The sequence below is a fragment of the Meleagris gallopavo genome, chromosome 1 (genome assembly GCF_000146605.3).
Source record: "Meleagris gallopavo isolate NT-WF06-2002-E0010 breed Aviagen turkey brand Nicholas breeding stock chromosome 1, Turkey_5.1, whole genome shotgun sequence".
NCBI classification, from domain to species: Eukaryota; Metazoa; Chordata; class Aves; order Galliformes; family Phasianidae; genus Meleagris; species Meleagris gallopavo.
In genome coordinates this window covers 102,916,089-102,943,497 of record NC_015011.2, presented here as the reverse complement: position 1 = coordinate 102,943,497, position 27,409 = coordinate 102,916,089, and the positions used below count along the sequence as shown (strand labels likewise).

The window sequence follows — 27,409 nt, the reverse complement described above, 5'->3', positions numbered from 1 at the left end:
TTTCTTTATCACACACCATCTGGCCATGGCAACAGTAAGGTCACCACACTTTGGAATTTCACCTCAATCCTTGCACGTCTGTAACCTCTGAAACTGATTTACAGTTGTGGCATGGCAGATCAAGACAGATTCTGCTTCATAAAATCCCTTCTTCAGTTTATACCCTTGGAAGGAAATTCCAAGGAAAAATATTGATACATTCAAATCACTAACGTTATTAGACTTTTATTTCAAATCCAAATTGAGATTAGGACACAGAAGAGAAACTGGTTTTCTCCGAGAGTAGTTCTAAAATATAGACAAGGAACTGCATGCAGATTCTTCAGGTTTATATGGAAGAAAATTGATAGTTTTAGTAAAAAAAATTAAAACATTTTCACAGCTATACTAAAAGTTAAAAAGAAAACTGAGTGTTTTTTCACAGTAATTCAACTGTGAAAAATACTTTACTGTTTTCAGTTATAACATTTCCTGGGTTTGCATCAGCATTATTTTAGATGAAAATATCATTCCCAGAATACAGGCACTTAACTTCAACAGAAGTTTTAAAGTACGTCTCACAAGCAGAGAATGCATTTTGTATGCAGTCCTAATTCCCTTTCTGCTCAGGCCAAAGCAGCTCTGCTCTTTTGGCTCTGAACAGATTCTCTGAGAGGAATTCACATATGGATTGATGGGGGAATCCCTGAAGGCAAATGGTCAGCAGAAGTTTAATTCTATTTGGTGTCTGAGAGCAGGTTCAATATTTGAAGTCAGTGGATATGGCCAGAATCTGAGCTGCTTTGTGAAGAGAATACAGCGTGTGCGTTTTTCAACTGTGACCTCTGTTTTGATCAATGGATGCACTTCAAGCTGCCACATCCAAGAATCTACTTCCAGCAGATCTTGCCAGCTTCGCCCACCTGCACAGCCCCACTGGCAACAAGCTGCAGGGCAGCAGGGAAAGCCCGATGCTCCGCCTCCTTCACCCGCTCAGACAGGGTCTCCACTGTGTCACCAATCTTCACTGGAACTGCCTCTTGGAAAATGATTGCTCCAGCATCAACCTCCTCCTGTAAAAGCAGTAACCAGAATGTTGTGCGGTTGGAAGATGAAAGAGAGGAGCGTGGATGTGTAACCATTACTGGAATCCAGCTGCTGCAGAGATTTGTTTGTCATTACTTTATTGCAGGAAACATGAAATGAGGCCAAGGTGAGGAGTACAGAGAAGATGCTGACACACAGGCCTGCGAGGAACTGACAGAAGCGTAGGTTGCAAAGAAAAAGGAGAAGTGAGTAACATTTCTGCTCCAGAAAACAAAAGCCGTGTTAACTGAGGACGTGACAGACTGGATTGGGCGTAACGATGACATTTCAATTCAGAAAAGTGAATTAGCCAGCTCTGGCACAGAGCTAGACCATAGGACTGACAGATCTCTCTTTTGCATGTTAACGAGGCAGAGCTCGGCTGTTTGTGGCTTCTCATTGCCACACAGGGAAGAAGCGGTCATGTTATGGAGAAAGGAATGCAATTCTTCTAACTAGAAAAACAGAGAAAAACTGTTTTTTTTCCAAGGGAAAGCCAAAGTCATGAAAACAGATTCCAGGAACAGTGGAAAAAAGGCTGATAATCTGAACTATGCAGTTGAAGACTGGAAAATAGTTACTGTCAATTCTGATAACCAAACAAGAAGGAAAAAATCTCCCTGAACTGATACAAAGTACATCTTCCATGCTGAGAGATCTCTGGCATTTGAATCCTCAGTTTTTGACTTTTGATCAGAGAGCTGGAGCACTTCTCCTATGGAGACATGCAGAGAGAACTGGAGGTGCTGGAGGTGCAAGGCCAGGTTGGATGGGGCCCTGGGCAGCCTGAGCTGGTGGGGGGCAGCCCTGCCCACAGCAGGGGTTGGGGCTGTGTGGGCTTTGAGGCCCTTACAAGCCCGAACCGTTCTATGATTCTAACATGAAGTTTTTCAAGTTTCCACAAACACAGGATTACTTCTTAACATATCTAAAATTCTTGTCCGCTTCCAATGTTTTTGTTTTGTTTTCATTTTTTTTCTTCTTGAAGGCAACAAATAAGGAAGGCTGTATGATAAAATATAAGAAGTTGGTACTGTTCTCTAACAAAGATTTTAGCGTTAGTCAAGACATGACACAAACTATCACAGCCACTGCAACAGCTGAACTGGCAGCGGTGAGATATTTAAGGAAGAAGTTAACTAAGGTAAAAGCTTTAACTCCTGTATAGACTATTCATTTCCAGTTCCTTTTCCAGGGACAGCAAACTAAAGCACTGTTGCCTAATAATGTTATGAATGAATGAAGGAGAAAAGGCAGTCAAGCAGAATACTGTAAGGGATTTCCATACAAGCTCCAAGATTTCTCCAAAATCTTAAGACCTGTCAATGATGAGGAGTGGAGGAAGGAAATACTTACAGCCACGAAGTGCACAGTACAGCCTGTTACTCGGACTCCAGCTTCCAGCACCAATTTGTGGGCATTTGCTCCTTTAAAAGAGGGCAGTAGGGATGGGTGGATATTCAATATTTTTCCTAGAAAAGAGTAAGTGAGGTCATTGCCTTTTAGCATTCAGACTTATCAGTGTTCCATGTATATCAATAATCAACAGAGGAACAATACACATCTGTGAAAAAGATTTTTCTACGCACTGACTTTTGCACTTATGCTTATTTTTTAATATTACTGCCAGATAACCAACTGAAAGCATTTCAGAATGTGTTGCTATTTCAGAAAATCAAAGACAGCAATCAGTTACAATGAACTCCACAGCTAAAGCATAGTTCTCCAGTAACTAATCATCAATATACATATCTTTTTTTCCCCTCGTTGTCCTTTCTCTCCTTATGTTGTTCTCATCCTTCTTTCATCACAAGCACAATCCCTTCTTACAAACTCAATACCCCAAAGAAATTTGGTGCAGCTTCAAACTGAACAGACTCCTATGACAAGGCAAAAATTCTTTAGCTCAGACCTCTCCTCCCCATCTGTTTTGGCTTAATGAAAGACAGCAGCTGCTCACAGAGGAGTCCTTCACTCTGCCCTTCTGAAAAGCACCTGTCTACCACTACTACTGTCCAGGCACAAAGTTGGCTGGGAGATCCTGAAATGGATAATGTAACCTTTAATGCTCAATCAAGTGGGACTGTGGTTAGAATCCTGGGAAGCTTGTACCCTAACATTTTCCTTAAATGAGAAAGCGTATGCCTTAGCTCCTGCGTAGCTGTACAGTGAGAGACAGTAGCTATCTGTGCCCTTAGGGTCTCACTTAGAGCAGTGTCATCATTAAACCATCAGAATATCTTCTTTCTTGTAGCATACTTTCCCTGTCTGCTTTTAATATGTGTGTGACAAGTGTCCTGCCAACTCTGGACTACAACGAAATCAAAAGGTGCTAAGCAGTGCTTCTCTTAGATTCAGTACAAACCCTTGCAAGATTAAAGAAATGACCATCAGCACTATTTATATCACAGTATGCTACACCCACGCTATCTCCACATGCCTCCTGCTTAGGCTGACTGTGTGTCATCGAGATTCACTGAACACCACCTAAATGCCAAGCAGTAAGGCTGAGCTGACATATGCTGGCGGAGGCAGCAGTGTACTGAAATAGAGGCATGTGGTTTTGTAATGTGAAATGAAGGCCATTGCTGGCAGTGCAATATAGAACCTGCATTCTCACCGCAAGGACTCATGCAGATTTTGACTTGCAAAACTTCGAGGCAAACATATCAACTGATCTGTAACAATATCTTAAATGTCTTTTGTATCTCAAAAATACACCATCAGCATCTTGAGCAAAAGAGCATGAACATTTGCATCTTGAGCAAAAAAGTACTGAACATCTGAGACAAAAATAACCCTCTGCACTTCTTTTGAAGTTTCCCCAGTTTTTCCTTAAATCACCAACTAGTGGGCATGGTAGGGATGGGCTGAGGGTTGGACTAGGTGATCTTAGAGGTCTTTTCCAACCTCAATGATTCTATGATTCTGTGAAGTGCTCTAAAAGAAAGTGGCTTTCTGTTTATTTCTTTTTATCTGTCTTTTCTGTTAGGATTCACAATTAACGTTTCAGGATCATTAAGCAAGAAGAGGAGTTTCACAACTAACTTTACACTCTATGTCCTTGTAACTGCTGGAGAAAGGGAAAGTAACAGCTTTTAGGTGAGCAGCAACAAAAATGGACTGTTTCTGGACAATTCAGACTAGCAACAGCAGCTGTCTAGAACACAGACACCTGCATCCTGGTCTTCTGGACTCTATACTACAGAGAAACAAAACCAACTGACCCAATTTAAGCTAGTTGACAGCTTTAGCATAACACAAATTGTTTCCGAGGAATGCCTGTTTTTCAAGAGAGGTTTGAAAAGTAGTTCAGGTGTAAAAGGTAGGTGTCACACCCAGAAGAAAACAACAGTCACCATGTGAACAACAGAGGTGGCCCAGAGAGCTGCAGGGTACAGCGTGACCAGCTGACGGACCGGTGTAAACACGCTTAAGTAACCATGACTAAGTCTGAAGTACAGCAAGTAGTGAAAGAAATAGCTGCTTCTGTGTGATTCAGAACTCCCTGCATGAAACTGAAAGAGAAAAGATAAGGAATGTAACAGCTGGAGGGGGCAGAGGCACTAACAGTCCCTAACAAAGAAGTGCAAAATTGCAAAAGATGATAGAATCATAGAATGGCTTGGGTTGGAAGGGACCTTTAAGATCATCTAGTTCCAATCCCCTGCTATAGGCAGAGACTCCTCCCTGTAGACCAGGTTGCTCACAGTACCATCAGCCTGGCATTGAACACCTCCAGGGAGGTGACATTCACAACATCTCTGGGCAACCTGTTGCAGTGTCTGATCACCCTCACAGTAAGAAACGTCTTTCTAATATGTCGTCCAATAAAAAAAAGATGACTAGACTGGAGACACCAAACACCTCTGATGAACAAGAGCCACTCAAAGTTTCACACAGCTCTGGGATACCTGTCAAAAGACTATGAGATGTTAACAGGAAGTACATATTGCTCTGCAGATCAGCCTGCAGGCAAAGTTCATCTGGGAGAGGAAGGATTTCTCCTTGGCTGAATGCTCTCCTGACCACAATCAACACTTCTGCTTGGGCAACAATGTTGCCCACACCTCATGTCTGCAGAGGCCAAAAGCCTTCCTTTACAATATTTTCCAATAAATCAAAGACCACCATTTGAATGTGGCTTCCTCAAGCTTCTGTGAAATGATAACAGAAAGGACTTTCTCTCTTTCACCACTTCCTTACCAAATGTGAAAAGTCTCATTTCTTGCAAACTCAGAATTCATATGGTCTCTTTCCTATGTTTTTCCTTAGTATAATTTATAAAAATGTCTTTTTTTTTTTCTTTTCTTTTCTTAAAATGCATACACAATTATGCAGCACTTACCTTCCCATTTCTTGACAAAAGGACCTGACAGTATTCGCATAAATCCAGCAAGGCAGATCAGCTCAACTGAGAATTCTTCAAGGACTCTGTCAACTGCACTGTCAAATTCAATGCGACTTCCATACAGTTTATGGTCAATAACCTGTGATAATCCAAAAAAGGAAGAAACATGAGCATCGAGTTAATATAAAAGCTATAAAAACAGGATCGAATGGTACTCCAGAGTAATTAGCAAAAAGAAAAACAACCAGTAAATCTCCTCGTGGCTACAGTTAGATGCCTATACACAGCAAGAACACTTCAAAAATGCATACAGCTAACAGACAAATAACCAGTCTTTAATTCCTATAAACACAGAGTAATTATCAGAAAGTCAGGCTTTATCTCATTAGGCCCACCACTGTAGACCCCAGTGTTTGGATACAATTAAACTATAAATGCAGGTCATTAGGATAATCTAAACTCAAGAATGATTTCACCTTAAAATATGATTAGCGTTAAGTAATTTGCCTCAGATTGTATCACAAAATGTTGAAAGAAAGGTCAATCACAACAATTTAAAAAGCCCTTACTGCAAAAGGACAGCATTATTGAATTATTTACTTCCCATCTAATATAGACTTCTTAATTTCAACAGGAAATTAAGAAGGTGGTGCTACTTAACTTGCTACATTTGTAGTCTTTTAAATAAAAGTACCTGTTAATTCCTACAACATTTACCATGTTGGCACATTTAAGTATCATAAAGTAGTCTTGAAAAACCAGAACTAGTGAGCTGAAAAGGTGGCAGAGGGCACTAGGAATAGAGCCTAGCTCAACCTGGGCTGAACTCTACAATGACACAACTAGGTAATAACTAGCAAAGCATGTACAACTCTGTCTCTCTGTTCTGTCACTCATTTTAACCACTGAGACAGCCCTCCAAGATGAAAGTGTGCACAGGGGCCTAATCTTCTATATCATCTCTAGTTACTGCTGAAAAGCAACTGTAAAATGCTCCTAAGTCAGAACAGTGGCATTTCCTATCTATAATGCAAATGGCTACACAAATGGCAAAGCAATGCAGTGATGATCCAGTGACACAAAGGGAATCACAGTTTGCTTTGAATGAATCCTGAAAAGCCTGAAGCAATGAGCAGAGAAACAATGGGAGGTCTCATTAAATTCGACCTCTCTTACTTCATTCAAATGCTTCTTTAACATGTTACTTTAAATATAACCTCAGATAAAATACCCTGCTACTTCAGTGCAAATGCACTGCACTTAAATAAATGATGAAGTTAAAACTGTAAAAGTTTTGCACTAGTTTAATACAGTGACCATTCCCAATCCCATCAGCATTAATAGTAGCGTCTCTAAGAGGGAGAACAGGAAGTAATTTGCTCCCATGTTAGGTAGTTTGCCCAGGGGCACAAAGATCATGACAGAACAACAACAACAAAACAGTAAGGCTTTTTTTAATCATTACTTCACAGTACTTTTCTGATGTAGTCAGAGCTAACGAAGGTTAATTTTAAAAAGATGAGAAATACTTACCCTTGTAGGAATACCAGCTCTTTCAGCTTTCCTTAGCCCCTCCACACCAGCTTTGTTAGAAACAACAAGAACTATTTCTGCAAAACTGGTGGGTTTCTTTGTGCTATTTATGAGGGCTTCCAGGTTTGTGCCTGAGTGAAAAAATAATTCATGAATATCAAGCTGTTCCTAGAGAATAAATATAGTTAACAGCTACAATGGGTTTTAAATAAGTGGCAGTGTGAATGAGACTCAATCAAAAAACCACCAATGTTAACAGTAATCTCTTATTTATTGACATTACTGGAAACTAAATCTGATACATGCAGTCTACAGGGCTTTTACTAGCAATTAGCTATGTAAACTGTAGTTGCTGAAATTGTCCTGATGGTTTACTTCTAAACAAGTGGGAATACTGGAAACTCTGGAAGTGACTATGGGGCAAGAGGATACTGGTCGGTTTGTAAAATAATGCTGCTGTCCCAATAGCAAAAAACAATAGCTGCTTGAACCTAGAGAAATTTGGAGCTAAAATTAATACACGCAATTTATAGTTAGTTTGCTGCAGAGGGTAAAGATCATTTTGTTTCTGATTGGAATTAAGCTAAGGGCAAAATCTATGCTTCCTGTTACTGAGCACTGAAAGCCTTGATAGAAAGTCATCAAAAGCCACATCGCAGACTTTCACAGACTTCAAGAGATTCTGATTCTGAGTTGAAGTTCCTTTTTCAATACTCTAGTAAATAATGTAAACTCTCACCTGTTCCAGAGATAAGGACAGCGACCTTCACTTTGTTTGTTTGGATTTTGCCTTGGATATGGCTGCGCACAGACAGTGACCTATTTGCTTGCAAGGCTTGAAGCAGGTTATGGACTTTAACATGGGCAGAGCCTGAAGACATAGAAGGAAAAAAGAAAGTAAATAAAGGCAGAAACACAGAGAGGAGGAAAATATCCATGAAAAGTCAACAGTGACACTGCTTTACTTCTCAATATTTATTTATAGTTCTGGTGACATTTGACATTGCTAAGCACATGTTCTACAGACTAAGACAGAAGTCACTAGGACTGACAATTTAATACCCTGTGCACAAAAGCCATGGAGGTGCCAATTAAGTGTTTGTCAGCTGAATGGCATGGAGAAGCATCAATGAAATAATTTAGTTTTTCGTTTTTATCAAGGAAAATAAAAATCCAGTAACCTTTTTGCAGAGGGACAACTTTCCCAATCAGCCAGGCTGCCTCGTGTTTCTGCACTTCCTTGAGCACCTGCTGAGCCAGCTCCTTCTGAACGACCAAAACTGCACCGATCCCACAATTAAATGTCCGAGTCATCTCCTCCTCAGAGATGTTGCCTTCCTTATGGAGCCAACAGAAGATTTCAGGAATCTTCCAGCTAAGAGCATCTGAAGAAAATTGAAAATACAGATGAAGAGTGGAAGGCACTACCTATGCGCAAATACTAAAATTATTGTAGTACTGAGAGAAGCAAAATCTAGATGGAAAGCACAGACTAAGTCTCACAGCAGCATTAGCGTGACCGAAAACAGTTTCAGATGCAGAGAAAGAGCTTGTTTCTTCCCTTCCTTACTTAACACGACTAGGGAATAGGAATGAAGTTTCACTCAGAGAAAATTACTGCACTTCAAACTATTAATGAATAATCCAAAATGGGTTGTAAGGCAGTCTTTGGACTCCTTGAAGTTGACAACCCTGCTTCTGGAGAAACTACTGTACAAGAACAATATCCTTAAAAACTGTCACTAAAACCACAATTTTCCCAGTTCCAACCAGATAAGGGTGGATATACAGCATCACAAGAAATGCTTCTGGACTAACCTCTGTAATGGAACTCCAAAGAAAGTAAATTTCTTTCTTGTCACGTTACGTTTAGTAACGGAAGCATGTAATGGAAGCATGATTTACACACAGTTGTAGAATTCAGAATTCTATGATAGTTACAACCCAACCGAACACTGCATAACTTATAGTAAGTTGTTTAGCTTTCCATATTTCACTTCCCTGTAAAAAGTGAAATAATATTTCTAGAATATCTGATGAAATTGTGATGAGGATTAATTGAAGTCCACTGAATTTCAGGAGATCTACTCCAGCTGGTAACCATATGTGAATGCCCATCAATAACATCACTAACGTTATATAATTACAAGTAATACTGCAGGTTCAATTCACTTTGAGTTGCTTCTACATCTATACATGTTAAGATGCAAATGTTTCTCAGCTTTTCTTTCTATCTCACCTAAAACGACACCAAAGGAGTCTGGGAGAACTCTGGGGATGTTTTCCAGCAAGCCTCCCCCAGTGATGTGTGCATAAGCTTTCACGTGACCTGATCGAAGGACAGGCAGCAGAGTCTTACTGTAGATCTTAGTTGGGGTTAACAATAGATCTCCTGTTGATGAAAGAAGATGAACGAAGACAATTACAATGCTGAAAAAAATAAAGGTTACTCAATATAAAATTGGGGAAATCTCAAAATACTAATTTGCTGGATAGAAGTGAGCACAGAGAAAAACAATGCCTACCTTTCAGCATACAATTAGTTATTTAGCTTTGTACTCTTTCCTGCATACATGATTACAGGAAACAAAAAAAGATGAGAACATGTTTGAGTAACTTTCTCAGTAACTTAGAAAAATTACAAAAGCAAAGGTACAGACAAGAAAATTGTATGAATTTTTCTGTTCAGAAGTTCAAGTGAAGAAACTGCATTAGAAATAGTACCTAATGTCTGATCACCAGAGACGCCAACTTGAGAAGAGAAATCCAGCGATGACTTTTCAACAATCCTCCTTACAAGGCTGTACCCATTGCTGTGAACCCCGGAAGAAGCGACTCCAATAACCACATCTCCATCAGCAATTCTCTCTAGTTGGGGCAACATTTGCCCTCGCTCTACTGCACCGACAGCAAAGCCTGCCAGGTCATACTCGCCGGGTGGATACATGCCTGGCATTTCGGCGGTTTCTCCTCCTGTGAGAACCAAATAAAAGGTGAAGGGACTATTGGAAAACTATTGAAACCAGTGTGTATGCAGGTTTTCAATGTTTTAAACTCTTAAGACATTAATAAACTGATTTTTTTAGTTAGATAAACAAACACTAGAAGTAATTAAAAACACAGCTTTGTCACAGGCTCTTCAATTGAGCAAGCAATAGCAAATTGTGAAAGAACATTCCCCCCTTTCTCTGATGAGTATCAGATTGCTGTGTATTCACATTTTAAAATCATAGCATATATTTAGAGCTTTCTATCTCCAAATTCTGCCAGGTCTAATATTCCTCATTAAAAACTTACACGATACAAGAAATCCATAAAAGAACCTCAAAAGCACAACATTTCTATCAGTTTTACTTGCTATCATAAAGATTTTATACATAATATTATTCTGACTTCCAGTCATGCCTACAACCCAGGTATCATTGTTGCCTCAGTTCTACACAACGAGAGACCTCTAAAAGATGGGTTTTCTACCCATCCATGCAGCTGAAACAGTAATCCAGGCTATTATCTTATGTTCCATTTTTAGGACTATGTTTTGTCTGGATGATGTCATTCAGAATGCAGTTTGAAAAGGTAATTTTCTATGCTTCCATGGAAGTGAGTAACATCACTCAAACATCATTCTCACAATACACACACCAGCAATGGTTCCCTTAGTGCCCTTCAGGCATAAACTGATGGTCTTTGCTGTTGAATACCTGTGTTCAGCCTGTCATGTCCCACTCAGTCTAGAGAGAGTAAATCACTGTATTTAATGCAGGAAAGGAGCATTTACTGCTCTCTGAAGTTTTCTGAACAGCCATCCTCACACCACTCCATCATTCCAGGGAGGAACTCAAAGCCATATCATTATTAACTTTCAAATTCCTTCACTGGTCCTGATGTCAGCAAGAAAAGAGCTTAAAAATGATTAAGTTGCCATTATATTATGACATCTGCCTAACATATTGACCAGTACTGTTCTTGTTTGTTTTTTGTTTGCTAGATTTCATTCATTCTTCTATTTCAAAAAAGCATCTCTGAAGGAGTTACAAATTGCTCCAGAGCAATGGTGAAGATGGCCTTCGACTCAGTGCTTGACTGCTGCTCAATCTAGATTCCCTGTAACTGTTCCATGTTTTCACATTACACTGCTGTAACCAACTTTAAAATCAAACTTCACACTAAGAAGTGTCATTTGCTTAGGTACCTTGGTTTTAAACCCCATTTAATAACGTGTGAAACTGAGCATCTAGGTATGTCCTTCAGTACCTCACTAGTGAGAGCTTAAGGTATTTGAGCAAAGTATTCAACTATTGTAGATATGCATGGAAAGAATTCAGGAACATGCTATAAAACAAGACTCACCACTTCACTGATGAAGTGATTCTGTACAAAGACAGATCTACATGCTGCATGCATGCACAGTGACACAAATGTCTTAAGTCAGAGCCCAAACTTAGATTTATTTTAATGAATCTGGAGAAGAGGAAGCTCAGGGTAGACCTCATTGCCCTCCACAACCACCTAATAGGAGATTATAGAGAAGTAGAGTTGGCCTCTCCATTCAGGTAACAGAGATAGATTGAGTGGAAATGGCCTCAAGTTGTGCCAGGGGAATTAGAATAAATTTATTTCCCAAAAGAGTGATGAGGTATTGCAAACAGGCTGCTCAGGAGGTGGTGCCGTCACCATCTCTGGAGGTGTTCAGGAGCCGTGTGGATGTAGCACTAAGGGACGTGGGCAATAGGTGTGATGGGCGTGGGCTGATGATTGGACTGGGTGATCTTAGAGGTCTTTTCCAACCTTAATGAGTCTGTGACTCTAAGATTCAGGCTACAGAAAAACATTTCTGCCTTAGATACACAGTTACTGCATCCTCTTTGTACCCTCCCTTCAGATAGTGTCAGAAATTTGGGGAGTAAGTCATGGTTGTTTTATGTACGAGTTCTGACTTCCTTCAATTTCAGCACAAAAAAGATATTTACTAACCAATTACAAAATTGAGATACTGTTTTCTGGTACTAATTTACAAATCTTTAAAGCCCTTTGCATTTTTAAAGTATTCCAATTGGAAATAAAATCTTGAAATTTCAGTAAATGGTTTCATAGCAAGATTTCACCTAGCATGTACTTAAGCTGAAATATGAATGGTTTGATTATATTTGATAACCTGAGAGAACATTTTAAGACAAAACATAAAACTGGCAAACACTTCATGCAGAAAAAAACAAACAACAGAACATAAATAGCTTCTTCTTCTAAGCTTGTAAATTCCATCAAAATAAGACATACTCGTTTAGAAGCTACTTTTATCACCAGCTTTCTTAAAAGAGTCAAAAGAACAAAGTACCAATTATCAGGTGGTACATAAAGTAAGATAATTGAACAGTCACTTTTATTCTCAAATCAAAAGCCTTTTTGAAAAAGTATGGTAGTTCTCCAAAGAATATTTTTATAAAAGATAAAAAAAACCACTGGCCTTATTACAAGGAAACAACTTTCTGGGTTTCATTGCTTTGAAACTTAACCCTGTGTTATATTCCTTTCATAAATGAAAGACTTAGAGAAAACGTGTCTTTCCCACTGACCTAGAAATATTTTTATTGGGTTGAACAGTTTTAAATGTATATTTTTTTAGGATTGATGAAGTAAAATTTTGTATTATTTTCCATGGATAACTAGACTACTGTATACCACAATACATATATCATTTGTTAGTAAAACGTATTATGTACTTGTATTATAGGGTCTAAAAGGAAAATACTTAAATCTGAGTCTTAACAGCTTGGAATATGCTTTAATTTTTTGTTTTGTTTTTCTGTCTTGTGGTTAACATCTTAACCGTGTCTTAAGAAGTGAGCTCCAGCTCAAGTTTTTCCTGCTATTATAAAGACACTCTCTGGCTTTCCAGTTATATGATCTTGTGAAAATATACTGAGCTCTATTTTCCTGCCAAATTTGTTTAAAATCAGCCAAGAGGTTCAAAGGGTATTATGTACACATACAGGGAGACACGTATGCATAGTAAGACATACAAATCTTGTTTCTAGAGAAAAACTCTAAAATTTTCTCTAAGATAAAGGATAAAAAACCAAGCCTATTTGGCGTGTTCTCAAATTCACTTGAAAAATGCAAAGAATTAAAATACATCACTTGTTAGTTTTCTAAGTACTTGTTATAGTCGCAAAGTTAAATAAAAATATATGAATAAGAAAATGTATAATGCAACTTCCTGAGCAAATGGCAACATTTGTAAAGTACTGTCTTCTCCCAGTAGGCAGAAAACAAAGATGTGACCTTTTTTTCCTCAGCTCTAAGATTCTTTAGCAGACAAGGAAAACAAGCACATTAAAACAAATTATAAAGAAATTGCATACAATTTTTCACTCCCTTCGAAGAAAAAAATGTGTCCATACCCAAAAGAGCACATCCTGCCTTTTGGCATGCTTCAGCTATTCCTGCAATGACACCCTGCGCCACTTCAACATCAAGTTTACCACAAGCAAAATAGTCGAGGAAGAAGAGGGGCTCTGCTCCTTGAGCCAGGATGTCATTGACACACATAGCAACCAGGTCTTGACCTATAGTGTCATGTTTCTTACACGCTTGTGCAATCTGCAAAACACAGTGAGAGAACCTGTTGGTTAGATTTCAGAAACTCAAACACCAGCAAAGTCTGCAGTGGCAGGAGACTCATGCTCTTTCTTTAGAAGCTTTTTGAGGAGCAGCTTTAGCTAATAACACTCTTGTGTTTCTCTCTTACAGTTCTATTTTAGGAATTTGTACTTTCTTAGCAAGTACAAAAGGAACTTTGCGGAAGGAGACTGAAGTGAAAAGGATTTCATCACAGTTTGTGTAAAAGCTATAGCAACCATATAATTAAATGTTTTTTCTGTGAGTAATCGTCTCGAAGATTCTTCTACCTCAGTAAAATGGTGCACTGGCTATATACATCAAATAAAAATGAGCTACTTTAAGCTTCTTCTCAAGGATGGCTATTTACATGCCAAAATGCACAGTAAATTATTTTGCATGAAGAAGGCAATTAAACTTTTCATTCCCTTTCCAGAAATATAAATAGGTATTTTTAAACACAACCGATCTTTTGTGGTAAAAAACAGACAGCTGTGTGATCAAGCAATTTCCATTCCGTATGTCAATTTTCACATTACCTTGAGTTTCGTGCCAACACCATCAGTTCCAGATACCAAGATAGGATCTTTGTAACCAGCTGCTTTCAAATCAAAGAGGCCAGCAAATCCTCCAAGTTCCGCATTGCAGCCTGCCAGCCAGGAAAAAAAAATAGTAAACTTCTATAGATTTCTTCAGGATCTCTAACACATCAGCAAATTCTCTCTGAAGTCTCTCAATATGACTTTGTTGCCATGAGACTTTTCTCTGACACTTACAGCATCTTCATAGAGATGCAGAATCTCCTAATTCTCTTGTTTGCTTTGCTTTTTTCAACATTATTATCTAAAGCTAAAAATATAAAACTTTGTGATTGAATATTCACTAATGACAGTGAATTTAGTATTTATGCTGCATTTAGTATTTTTCTGAAATACAGAAAAGGAATTGTAACAGTCCTAAGTCTACTGCTTTGTAGGACAGAATGAATACTAAATATTTTCCAATGGAAATCCCCTCTCTGTTACTAATGCCTATGGTACTTTAGTAATTTCTGATCCAAAGACTGGTTATGATAGGGTAAATATGGTAATCTTAAAACCGAACTTGGTTAAATCCTAAGAGTGAAACAAATATGAGTGAAAAATACTATTAATGCTAACAGATGACTACTTCTACTAGTGTGTATCTCTATGTATTTTCCTCTCAACATATAGCTGAAATTATTAGAAGATTCTCATATAATTTGAATTAAAAGGGATATATCGTAAGTGATTGATATTTTCATTTTACCATAAGATTATAAGGACTTAACAGACCAAGATGTGCCCGATATTACAAAAAAGGATGGGCTGATTCTGTTTTATATAAGCAAAAGATATATGATCTATCTTAAGAAATAGATAGTATATCTGAAAGTATTGGTGAAGAATTCAACATCTTGTATCACTTGTATTTTTTTCCTAAACATTTATCTACAAGAATTGTATAGCTATCTAAGCAAGGATGGATAATCCACATAATCCAAGTAGAATTTTTTGCTTGCATTAGCCTTTTTTGAGTAATGAATCATATTTTCTAATGCCCTTAATACATACGACATTAGGGAGATGTACTTTAGAGTCATTTGACAAGAAAATCTGTAATCTTAAGGAGATACATTTTGAAGAAATCACAGGCATTAGGTTACTTACCACTACTATTTCTAGTGTAATCTACACGTACACAGAATACATAAGTATTTGGATCAAGATGATAAGCCCTGTTACTGTGAACCAACTGAAAGAGAAATACAGGTCCATCTCTTACCAGATCTTGATGTGGCTGCAGCTAGAGGTTTAATTTTCTGAACCAAAATATTTCCTGCTGCGATGTCTACCCCACTGTTTTTGTAAGTCAGGCCTCTGAAAGAGTGTTAAAAAATGTTTTAACAACTGATTACTAAATGTAAATACATGTATTTTAAAATAATATTTATGTATTTGTATCATTGTTTCAACAAGGAGATTAGCTATTCAGAATCCTATACTGCTGCCAGTGAAGTTTTTCAAATATCACTCTTTTCCTACTTTTCAGTAACTTCAATCATATACAATGATTTCTAAGTATTGCAGTACTTATTCCACATAGACTCAGTGACTCAAAGGTTAATCTTTTCCTGTTTGGAACCTGACATCACACACATACCTGAAGAAATGGACTATTCAAAAATAATAATAATAATAATAAAAAAATATATATATATATTTATATATATTTATATATATCTGTCAGCAATGATGTAAGTGGATCTGATTTTGTAGGCTAGCACCATGTAAGATCAATGTCAAGGTAGCTTCTCTAAATCAAAGTATCAAATAAATTATTTCTCTGTGACACTTCTGGAGTTTTACAACTGTGGCTTAAAGTTGCCTCTCCTCATCACCTTGAGTGATACCATCACAAAAACATCTATATCTCTTTTCTTTTTACACACATAGTACAAATGGCTGTACGTAACTTGTCGGTTCCCATATTCACAGTGGGACCTTTTCATTTTGGAGATGATGCAATTAATGACTAATACAGGTACAGCACAGCAACTATTGTAAAACAAAGACCTGTGCTACCAAGAAAATGCAAAGGTACCTCCACACACATTCTATCACTTCTAAAAAATTTGCAAGAAGAAAATTATTACAAGCAGCAGCTGTTCAGTCTGTGAATAAGGCTCAATGAAATACCAGCTTTCAATAACAAGAGACAAAAGTCAGCCCCTTTCAGCCTGAACATAATCAATACTCCACATATTTTCACCTTATTTTGAAAAGCACGATGCTTTAAAAGGAGAGCAGGTTTTTTTAGATACTTATTAAATAAATCTTCTGTATATTTTCACAGAGGGAAATGCATAGGACTTAATCCTGCCAAGCTACCAAGGCGGGGTATGGGGGGGTGCGTCCCCAACCTCACAAAGCCAACCATCATGGCCTGTTCTTCCAATTGTAGGAGAGGAAACGATGTTGCAGACTCAAGGGCAGTGAAACAAGCACACATTATAAGCAGTTTCAAGATAGGGATCGTTGGCATAGATGCACTCCAGTCAAGAAACTTTGTGGCTCTGGCTCCTGAGCTCAGTGCTTCAGAGAACTCTTTGTTATTCTCCTCTCACAAAAGGACAATACAAACACAAATTACTTATTTTCACACAAATTTGTCAAGAGATGCACAGTGCTTGAAAAGGAAGACCAGATAGGAACACCCTTGTTCATGTAGTATGTTTATTGATTATAATTTTACAATAAACTAATCAGTATACACTATTAGCAAAGATTAAAAACTTACTAGCATGCTTCATAGGCTACAAAATAGTCAATTATCAAAAATTATGCTTTAAGCTATTTAGAGAACAAGCAGGCAGATGTGCCTTATATTAGCTGAAAATGAGTAAAAATCTTGCAAAAAAAAATCTCAATAACATCAGAGACACAGCAGGACACACTGCTTTAAAAAAAATACTCTCCTGACAAAATAGCTCTAAATTTGTTCACGTATATTTTTCATGATAGTAACATCATATGTTTGGACAACTATTTTAGAGCAAAAGCGATGGTTGAGAGTGTAAGGAACAGAAGTTTTGTTTTCCAAAAGCAGACAGAACACAGATTAAAGTTACTTGTGCTTGTCACTGTAGCTTAACTCAGACTTGGGAAAATAAGAACATGAATCAAAGAGCTATCAAAAAGCCTGTTCCTTCACTGGCTGGTCTTGCTCAGACTGCCCACTAGGATGCCAGTTGAAACTTGTAGAGTTACGTATAATCAACATCCACTTATTACTGTAAAATAGTGATGTCTTTAAGTCCCTGTTACACCAGTTGTTTCCATTTCAAGTATTTCAGATATCTACCTGGATTGACTCAGGAAAGCTATAGCCCGATAACCAATGTCCTTCCTATAAATGGCACCCTTGAAGTTTATGGCTGCTACTCCCTTGTTGGCTTCTTGCAGTGCTGTCATGAGATCTTCCTTAATAGCAGTTACTGTAAGGACTCTTCCTCCATTAGTTACCACTTTGCCATCCTTCAAGGCTGTGCCTGCGTGGAACACCTCCAGTCCTAGTTCTTTAGCCTTAGAAAGTCCTGTGATTGTTGTTTAATAAAATAAACCCAGGAAGGAAAAATAAATAAATAAACAAAAAGAGACCATTAGAACATTTTTCAATTAAGTACTCAACAATTACACTTTCAAGAAACAAATTCAGTGTAATCATTCTAGGGACTACAAATATATCTTTTAAAACTACATTCCGTGGAGAGATGAGTCTACTGCTTGTATGCTCAGAGACACAGAAAGGTATTTAGCTGTGATAGATTTTATACTTCAGTGACACAGAGACCACAAAACGTATCAGCATAAATATTATATAAGCAGCACCCAGAAGCACTTTACTGTAACACACGTTAAAGAAATGCTACAAAACTTTACAATATGGTATAGAGATTTTAAAACACTATGGGTGCACTACTAGTAGTCTTTAAAGTAAGAAAATTCAGTTGACCCATAATCACAAGATCTTAAATTTCTATGAATCTGGGTAAAAGAGAGACTGGAGAGAGGGTATCTTGCTGTATTTACCTGTTATTTCCAAACCCTTAGGATACGTTCCTGGATACCCTTCACTAGCCATGACCACAGTCACAGCTGCACTGTCTTCAAACCAGACTGGCATGGAACTAGACAACTTTTTATTGATAACTGCTTGCATAACTTCGTATAAATCACTTTTCAACAGTGGAAGAATCACCTACAAAAATACAGATTAGCTTTTTTTTTTTTTTTTTTCCTTTCATGGAGCTTTTAAAAATATTACATCAACTGTAAAAATGAGCTTTCACATACTGTATTTTCACACATATATACATCTTATGCATAATCTATGAACCTCTAAAAAGACTTCTCCTTAGACATTATTTTTATGGATAAAATAACTGCTGCATATGGAAAGGGAAAGGTAGAGGCCAAAGAAGCCTACTGTGCTCTGAAGAATGGAAAAAAGAGTTTTGTTCCACCTGTCAAGAGGGAGTGGAAAAGGACGTGTTCATTTTTCAGTAAAGATGAGGGGAAAAAAAAGTAATTAAATTCTGGAAAAGATATGGAAATACTGAGTTCACTCTTGTAACTCAGCTCACTCTCGTAACATCCATATTTGAGTATAACTTGCTAAAATTTGGAATGGAAAAAGTTAATAACAGACTTTCTATCTTGAATCAACAATCAAATATTTTAAATCCCAGAGCAATAAGCTAATTATTAACCTGAAAGTTAGTAAAGAATAATGGCATACAATATACCAGACATTTCTCCTCCCATGATGATAAACTGTCTACAAAATCACTCACCTGACATTCTGGGTCACCAAATCTGCAATTAAACTCTAGAACTTTAGGCCCATCTTTAGTAAGCATTAACCCAGCATAAAGCACACCTAGAATTAAAAAACAACAAAACAAAACAAGCATAAAAATGATATGACCAACTGTATAGGTCATTAACACTTTAACTGCTGTTTCTTCTGCTCTACTTCATTTAACAGCTATCCCCTGTTAAGGAAAAGGTATTGGTTGATTTCAATGAACTTCAAATCAAGTCACTGATGCTAAACCGCATTTCCAAATAAATCAAAGTCATCTCCCAAAGTCATCTCCCTAACTTGCAGTGTGAGTTAGGCCTACAAAGGGAACAAAGTTTTCTTCCAAGTTATAATTAAAAACCCAAAACTTTCATACATACCAAGATAGGGGACACCTTCTTTCCTCATGCCATCAACAGTCTTCTGAAGAACAGTTTCTCTTATTTTCAGCAGTAAATCTTTAGAAATCTAATAAAACAGGATTAGATAACTGTAAAAACAGAGCATATGATTTTTTCCCCACTGTTATGACGAGTGTTTTGAAGAGCCAAGGAGAACATTTGGATGATCTGTTGCTCACTTCAACACATCACAAACAAGAGAAAGCTAATATTTTTTCCTTTCTCAGCAGACTACAAACTATAGCATTAATACAACAGGTTGGATCTTTGTCAGTTATATTGCCATGCCTAGATCTAAATTTGCAAGTAATCCCACTGGCCTCGCGGGAACAAAACATCTGCAAAGTCATAGTGGCATTCAAATAAGGCCTCCCCAAGGACAAATCATATATGGAAAGCACAGTGAACAAAATTAATAGCTTTTTAAAGGAACAAAACTGTCAATTTTTGAAATCCAAAAAGAAAACTAAATGGCCATAATATAGGCCAACAGGAAGCAAAGTAAATCCTTTTGCAAACAGACTATTTTCAGAACAGAAAACAAACTACAGTAACTACTATGAGCTACAGCAAGAATTCATCATTAGCTTATCTTGACAAACCACACAAAAAGTGTGGTTTAAGCACTTAGTTCTAATGATGAGTATTTCATAACACTTAGTATCATAGAATCATTTAGGTTGGAAAGGACCTTCAAGATTATCAAATCCAACTGTAATAAAAACGAATCAAAATATGAGGTTTCAGAAATAAAACTTCCATCTTAATAATAATTTAATAATAATAATTTAAAATGATTTGGTAGAAATAACATCCTCCATAGAAAAATGAATTATCAAGTTACAGGCTTTAACTAACTTAGTTTGTTTCAGACAACACATTCAATCCACAAGATGCCATTGCCCCCATTGCTCTGTTTGCCATAGTGAAACTGAAAATCCAGATTGCTTTGAGGACTAGAGCTGTAGTATGGTTGCAGCAGGACATTATCTTATTAAATTTTTACCTGCGGTGCTGGAGAATAAGCTCCCATCCCTCCAGTGTTAGGGCCTTCATCTCCATCCTTTAACCTCTTGTGGTCTTGCGCTGGGGGCATGGGAGCAATTGTTACACCATCAGTGAAACATAAGCACTGGAAAACAGGAAGAATAATTAAATTACAAGCATATGACTAACATTTCATAAAGTGCAAAAAAGAGAAAATCTTTTATTTTTGATGTTGCAAAAATGCAGAATTAGGAGTACAAATTCTGTCTCCCTAATAAAACAAACTACAGTAATCTGAACGCTTTCTTCTTTCGCTCAGGAATCATTGCCTTGCTTTATAAGACCTTCCTGCAACAACCACTTTTAATATAGCATGTAGAAAACTATAAGATAACGCCAATAGTTGTACTGAAGAGAAATACTCAAAAAGTTAAAAAAAAATAAAATAAAAAAAATCTCTAAAACGCCCCACAGTGGAAGTTATTTCCTCATTCCTCCTCCCCTCTGCCCTGGAAAGAAGGCATTATATTCCTTTGAAAACTTCTTTTTCCTTGTTGACAAAACTCCATTTGCTTTTGCATTATTTATAAATTTCTTATATACCAGCTGATTTGAAGCTCAATATCTTCATAATAACACATCTGCTAGCATCTTACGTAACTGGATAATGATGCTCACTGTTTGGGCTTCTGATAGCACTACTCATAAAAACATTGTACAATGCTAATTAAAAGTCAACTCAGGAATCCCCTGGAAAATCCTAAGTGTGAAAATATGAAAAACTAGTAATTTATGGAAGGTTAACTATTTTGACAGGCAAAGTGAGTAGTATTTTTTTCTTTATTGCGATCAGTCATCTTAGGAAAAATAATTTAATTTGCATGCTGACATTAATGTGTTCTGTTACAGTAAATCTGCATGCACCCTAACGACAATACATTTTTCAACAGAGAATGGAGATCTGGATAACCCTTTAGTCCCTCACAAGGTCAAACCAACCAAGAAAGAATAAGGATGACAGATGCCTGCAAATCTAATTTTTTCATATCGAGCAGGAAACCAGATTATGCAGTGACTGGCAACAGTTAGAGATGATCGCTTACTTTACAAATGCCACCACCTCCAAGATCAAAGTTCACAACATCAAGTATAAGTCAATTGCAGCTCCAGGACTCGGGAACCTGAGATGGTATTTGGCTGTTCTACTTTGTGTGAAGCCAGTGTCAAGTTCCGAAGCAACCTCAAAACTGAGCTCTAATTCTCCTTTTCTCCTTTATACTCCACTAATAAAATTTATTTTTTTAATGAAGAAACAGAATCATGTTTAAATGAAATGTTCTCTCTCCACCTGCAAAGTAAATCAGTGATGTCAAAACATTTAACAGCCTTTGGTTACACGCCCTTCAACCCCAAGTGCACTTCTACACTGCAATATTTCTGGCAATGAAACTGATTAAAGAGTGTCCTGCCTGCACCTGTCTCGTGTTGCTTGTTCCTGTGGACCAGAGGAGTTTACTGACCCCTCAAGATATAGTTCAATATGTTCCTTTAATTAACAAAGATGATTAAAAAGGTTTTCATTTTCCCAACCACTCCTTCTACTATTACTCTCACTTCACCACAGTTACTTATATCAATTCATATGGGACTGGGCTAAAACCAGACCACAGAAAATATGCAAGTTGCTGCATAGGTCTTCGGGCTGTAGCCCTATGAACAAATACTACAACTGAATCAAAGGCAAACAGCAGTAAAGGCGGAAGAAGAAGGAAGGGAAGAAACATCCTACACTGTCTTTGTTGCCAGAGAAATCATAACACAGAAGTGCACACTGCATTACACTCAACATTTTTATGTTTTGATTTTTTTTCCCCTTGTGGTAACAGCGGATTATTGCTTGAGCTATTTACTATTCATAATTTGAATTATTTTAGCAGACTGCAGGAAGTTTGGTTCTTAACACATCCGCCTTTATTTAATAAAATGGTATTTATAAGCAGGTAACTGTTTTTAACCTAAGTAATAAAATCCTTTAAATCCCTGCTGTACGTACTTGCCTGGTGTTTTCTAAATAACTCAAAACATGTACAATCTAAGTGCTACAGTGAGATGCATACTTACAGAAACTTCTTCTCCCTCAAGAAGTTCTTCAACAACAACAGTTTCCCCAGCTGTGCCAAAAGTTTTATCCTGCATTAAAAAGTCAATCTCTTCAGTCCTGTATTTCAGTCATTTTATAACAGTCAAAATGCAACAAGAGAACTAACACAGCAAGAAAGATACAGCACAGGTGAGACCATTAATCCAATCACCATCCTGGATACGTCAGCAGCAATGGTAAAATCTTTCCCCTCTTCTGTTTATCTTTTAATAAGTGTAGTCGTTAGCTTGAACATTTGCAAGCTGCAGACGATAGGTACAACTTTCTCAGTAATTCCTCTTGCTCTACCTGCTGAAGTTTTCACCCACAATACTGAGAGTTATGGCAGTGACTGCCAAGTCTGTAACCTAATCTGACTTTTTACTTTATAAGAAAGTGTAGTTGTACAGAATACACTGGATGGGGAGCTGTATTTTTACATTCCAAGGCAAGATTTCAACACTGTACATTTACCCAATTAAGAACCACAACAGTGCAGTGACAACATAATTGTGTATAAGACTAACACAATAAGGATTTTTTGTTCAACACAGAACAAGGGGACCACAGGTTAATATTCGTCCAATGGCCACAGCCACAACAAGCTGTGACTGCAGACTGTATATTCTGGCCCTCGAAATACAAGTGTTTCAGATAATGTCTCATATAAATCAGCACTGTACCACTGAACTATAAGATACTATGCTGCAGACACCGGCTGAGGACCTAACCTGTATACATCTTATTTTTCAGCTCTATGTTCCTGACTGTTCAAATGGAACTGCTTCATTCTGGTTCCCTTCAGATTTTGATGCTAATTTATTTCTTAAACATCCTAACCAAACGTGTACTTAAATTGAAATAATTCCACAGGAATTTTATTATACATGTAAGTGCTGTGTATCAGGAGTTTTAAAGCTGATGTTGCATGTCAAGATACAGCTTAATTGCAGTGTTAATATTAGAGCAATTGTAGCAGAGTCCCCAAGAACACAGAAAAATTAAAAGCAATCCATACTGAAGTAAGTGCAGATCTTCAGTAAAAGCCATTTTATTTTAGCTTACACTTACTATACCTAGAAAGAGTACTCTGCCTCAAGCAATACATATGACAGCTTTGTAGCTGCCCAAATAATGGATAAAATATGTGACTTCTGCTAGTTAAATGCCTATTATATAGAAATGAAAGAAAAAAAAACAAAAAACATCTCTAAGATTTTAACATGGTTAACAGCTTTTTTTTTTTTTTTTTTGAGAATTCTTCCAATTGATGCTTGGACATTTCAACTCACCTGCATGATTTCATTAACAGCTTTACAAGCTTCTTCTTTGTTTGATGCCACAATTACTCCTTTGCCAGCTGCCAGGCCACTAGCTTTTACAACTAAAGCAGGGAAGTTTGCACTTTAAAGACAGAGAAGAGAGATTCAACAGTAAACATCTACATTCCAAATATATATTTTAAGCATTCTGAAAAACGCTGATGGTTGCAAAAACAAAATACTCATCAGTATTATAGTAATAATTTTGTGTTGCCAAGCAACAAATAAAATCCAGGATTTTCTTCTTATGCCGTCCTGAGGATTTCTGCTTCCTGGTTTGTTTACCACTGAACTTCACTATGGTTCTTCAAACAGTTTAATATTGCAGCAATGTTGGGTCAGCTGGATCATTCTCTGATAAGTAGATCACTATTTGCTGAGTAAGCCCACAAGCAGAACTTATACTCATGGAGGCAAGTACAGAAAATATAGAACATACTATGTTTTTCAGACTGGATTTCAGACTTTCAGATGGATTTCCATAATTGGCAGTCTGAAAAAAATAAAAACTTCTCCCATATCTGCTCGTAGACTGAAGGCTGAACATTTAATTTTTATTAAAAGAGCAATAAATAAGGAATCATTAAATTATTACTGAAATGCGATAGAGAGATTATTCTTTAAAACATCTGTAGATACTCTATCACAGCTAGAAGTATTAATACATTGGTAAGAATCTGTTTTGAATAGCTGGCACATTGGAAAAAAATTCCACTATAAAGAATTTTACCTGTTAATGAAGCTACATGCTGCTTTTGGATCAGTAAAAGATTTCCACTTTGCAGTTGGGATCCCATGACGATCCAAGAAGGATTTGGTAAAGCTCTTACTGGACTCCAGCTGAGCTGCCTTTGCTGTGGGACCAAAGCATCTTACTCCAGCTGCTGTCAAGTCATCAACAATTCCTAAAAACAACACAGAATTTTTTTTTCACCAGATGATTTGCAAGTCATGTAGTTCAAGTCTACAGACACATTAATTTGTTAGAGCAAGTATTTAGGAGTTATAAAGCCATATTTATATTTACCCTGTATCTGTTTTACAAGATGGGCCTTACATGTATTTTTCACTCTAACCAAGATCAAGTAACCCTACAGTATTTGGGATTAAGAAGACTTGTTGCATTTTGTAAGATATTACAATCTCTCCTCAGTTTATTACAGCTTTTAACCAACTAAATGACATTAGTATTTCATGAAGATAACAACAAGATCATGCAAAAGGATAAAACTGAAATTATCATTGTTAAGATTTTATTTTTTTTTTACCTATCCCTAAATAATTATTATTACTTGAAAGAATGAAAATTCCACTAGAAAACCAATACCCTTCTTGAGTTTCTAACATGGAAACACTTCAATATCTGTTTTACTAAACTCAAACACTTTGAAAGAAATTGAGCAGTTAAGGATATTTTAACTGTTATATTTCTCATGCACTTTGAACTTTATTTTCATCACAGCAGAATCCTGAATTTCAGGGAAACTGCCACAGAGAATTTGTTTCTTTTCCTGATGAAGACACTCAGATACTGTTGAGTGGTGGGAAAAAGAGGGGGACTAAAATTTACTTTTCTTCCTAAAAAAAGAAATCTATTATTTTTAATTTTCTTTCTCTTACCAGCAGCAAGAGGAACCTCTGGACCAACCACAACCAGCCTGATCTCCTGATCTCTGCAGAACTGAGCAAGTGCAGCATGATTGCTGACTGAGACAGCTGTCAACGATAGAAAAGTGTGGTAAGACTGTATTCACTACTGTTAATTGGTGGTTATTTATCATATAATCATGAAGTAGTGTTTTCACAAGTCTCATATTCTTGAATGGCAAGTCCCTGTGAATCTGGAATAGAGGCATGCACTAATATATAAATACTGAGAACAACACATGTACACATATGGAAAAAATCCAAACAAAACAAACCACTGAAACCTTAAGCAAAGGTCGTAATTTGACGTGCACTGTAAACCCATCTTGCTCTTGAAGGTGGAAAAAAAAAGTTTCAAGTTTCCTTACACTGCCAACATGTTCTCATCTTTACAGACATCCTGTTTGCCAGCACAAGAAGCATCACAAAAGAGCCAAATGAAAAATAATTCACAGGCAAAACAAAAAAATAAAATAATAATAATAAATTATTCAGACAGTCTCCTCCCTGATTAAGTTCACCACAAAGCTTTACACATGTTCATGCCAGAACAGTGCAGGGGACAGGAACAAGTGGCTGTTGGTGGAATTGCAATTGCTTTTTTTTCCTTCATGTAGTGCCAGTTAAAAAAATGCTACAATGAATGGTGATTTTGCTGAAATAAAGCAAAATCTGAACACTTTTTCTTACATTAGTAAGGGAAGGTACTGTAATTATGGGCAAAGATCTATAGGACAGTTACATTTCTATAAACAAGCACTTAACATGATAATTGTTGCAATGCCAAAAACCATGTAAACAAAATAAAAAGTTTGCTAGAAAGACCATAACGTCAAGCCTCTTGATAAAAAATCTGTGCAAAGGCAACACGTAATGCAAGTTCCACTACTTTATCAAAAAGCAAATAAAGCCAAGGTCTGCAGAGGACTGGTACATGAACTCACAGAGTCAAAATGCTGCGAGCGTGGCCCAGCACGGATTGGCTGCCTGCACAGGGAGGAAACTCACACATCAGAGTACAGATCTGCAAACAGAATGAAATGCAGATCCTCCCTGGTGATGGAATACTTGCAGTTTTGTCTGTGAAGTCATACGAGAGACCACATTGGCAAGTATGTGAAGAACTGATGTCCTCTTCCAGTCAAGTTTCCAGAGAATTGGAAGGAGAGAAATGAGAAGCATTGATAAAGCATCTTCTGTTAGACACATCTGCACTATTATGTTGGTGCACAATTTGCTTCTGCCATCCCATATGAATAAATTCTCCCCTTTCACAAGAGAAGCTGTTATTCTAAGACGACATAAAAGCAACTATCTGAAACTTCTCTTTTGATTGTAGATTTGCCCCATTTAAATGGAGTGGTGGGGAATAAAAGATTAAATGCTAACATAAACTATCTCCTTGATAACCATTTAACAGTTCAATTACTTTGTTCCATGAAGATTTGTAAGTAAGGAACGAAAGGCCTCTGAGACCTCCATGCAATTTATCCCAATTGACTTCTGGCTCACAAGAGAGCAAAACCAAAAGCATAGCACACTTGGCTTTACAGTACTGGTTAACATAAAGATCAATATTGTCTTTCAGTCCCACATGGCTCTTGTGAAAGCAGTTCAAGAACAGCAAATCCCATACAAAGAAAATGGGAGCTCTGGTGAACAACTGAAGAGGGTCAATCTCTGTTCTCTTGAGATCAAGCTACATGAAAGGGAACAGGGAAAGAGCCTGCAAGATGACGGGGCCTGTCATCCCAAATTGCCTAGCCTCAGGCCTCATCTAGTAGCAATGTGAGGGTGAACATGATACAACATTCGCATTATGTGGAAATAAATAGAAAGTAATAAACAGAAAGGAATAAGTCACACTATTAAGATTAAGTAATTTTAACTTCTACTCCAAACACAAATTTCCACATGATGTAAACTGAAGGGAGACATCTCTGTAGCAGTGTTTTTT

At 37.2% G+C, this 27,409-nt stretch overlaps 2 protein-coding genes across 2 annotated transcripts in view; one reads left to right on the top strand and one right to left on the bottom strand.

Annotated features, from left to right (window-relative positions):
• Positions 1–209: 209 nt before the first annotated feature.
• On the bottom strand, positions 210–25,555 carry GART (phosphoribosylglycinamide formyltransferase, phosphoribosylglycinamide synthetase, phosphoribosylaminoimidazole synthetase; the record flags this gene model as incomplete). Its single annotated transcript, XM_019611990.1, has 20 exons — positions 210–1,052; positions 2,422–2,537; positions 5,414–5,555; positions 6,950–7,080; positions 7,689–7,820; positions 8,131–8,334; positions 9,189–9,341; positions 9,674–9,922; positions 13,351–13,549; positions 14,107–14,216; positions 15,374–15,468; positions 17,453–17,684; positions 18,181–18,349; positions 18,945–19,030; positions 19,336–19,423; positions 20,363–20,488; positions 22,465–22,533; positions 23,776–23,887; positions 24,536–24,710; positions 25,426–25,555. Coding segments are annotated over 20 exons (2,901 nt in total), but the record flags the coding sequence as incomplete, so codon positions are not given.
• A 1,491-nt stretch (positions 25,556–27,046) lies between these two features.
• IFNGR2 (interferon gamma receptor 2) overlaps positions 27,047–27,409 on the top strand; it is a 7,336-nt gene continuing 6,973 nt past the window's right edge. The window contains exon 1 of the mRNA XM_019611989.2: positions 27,047–27,124. Coding sequence (XP_019467534.1) covers positions 27,047–27,124 — 78 coding nt within the window. The remainder of the gene's footprint in view (positions 27,125–27,409) is intronic.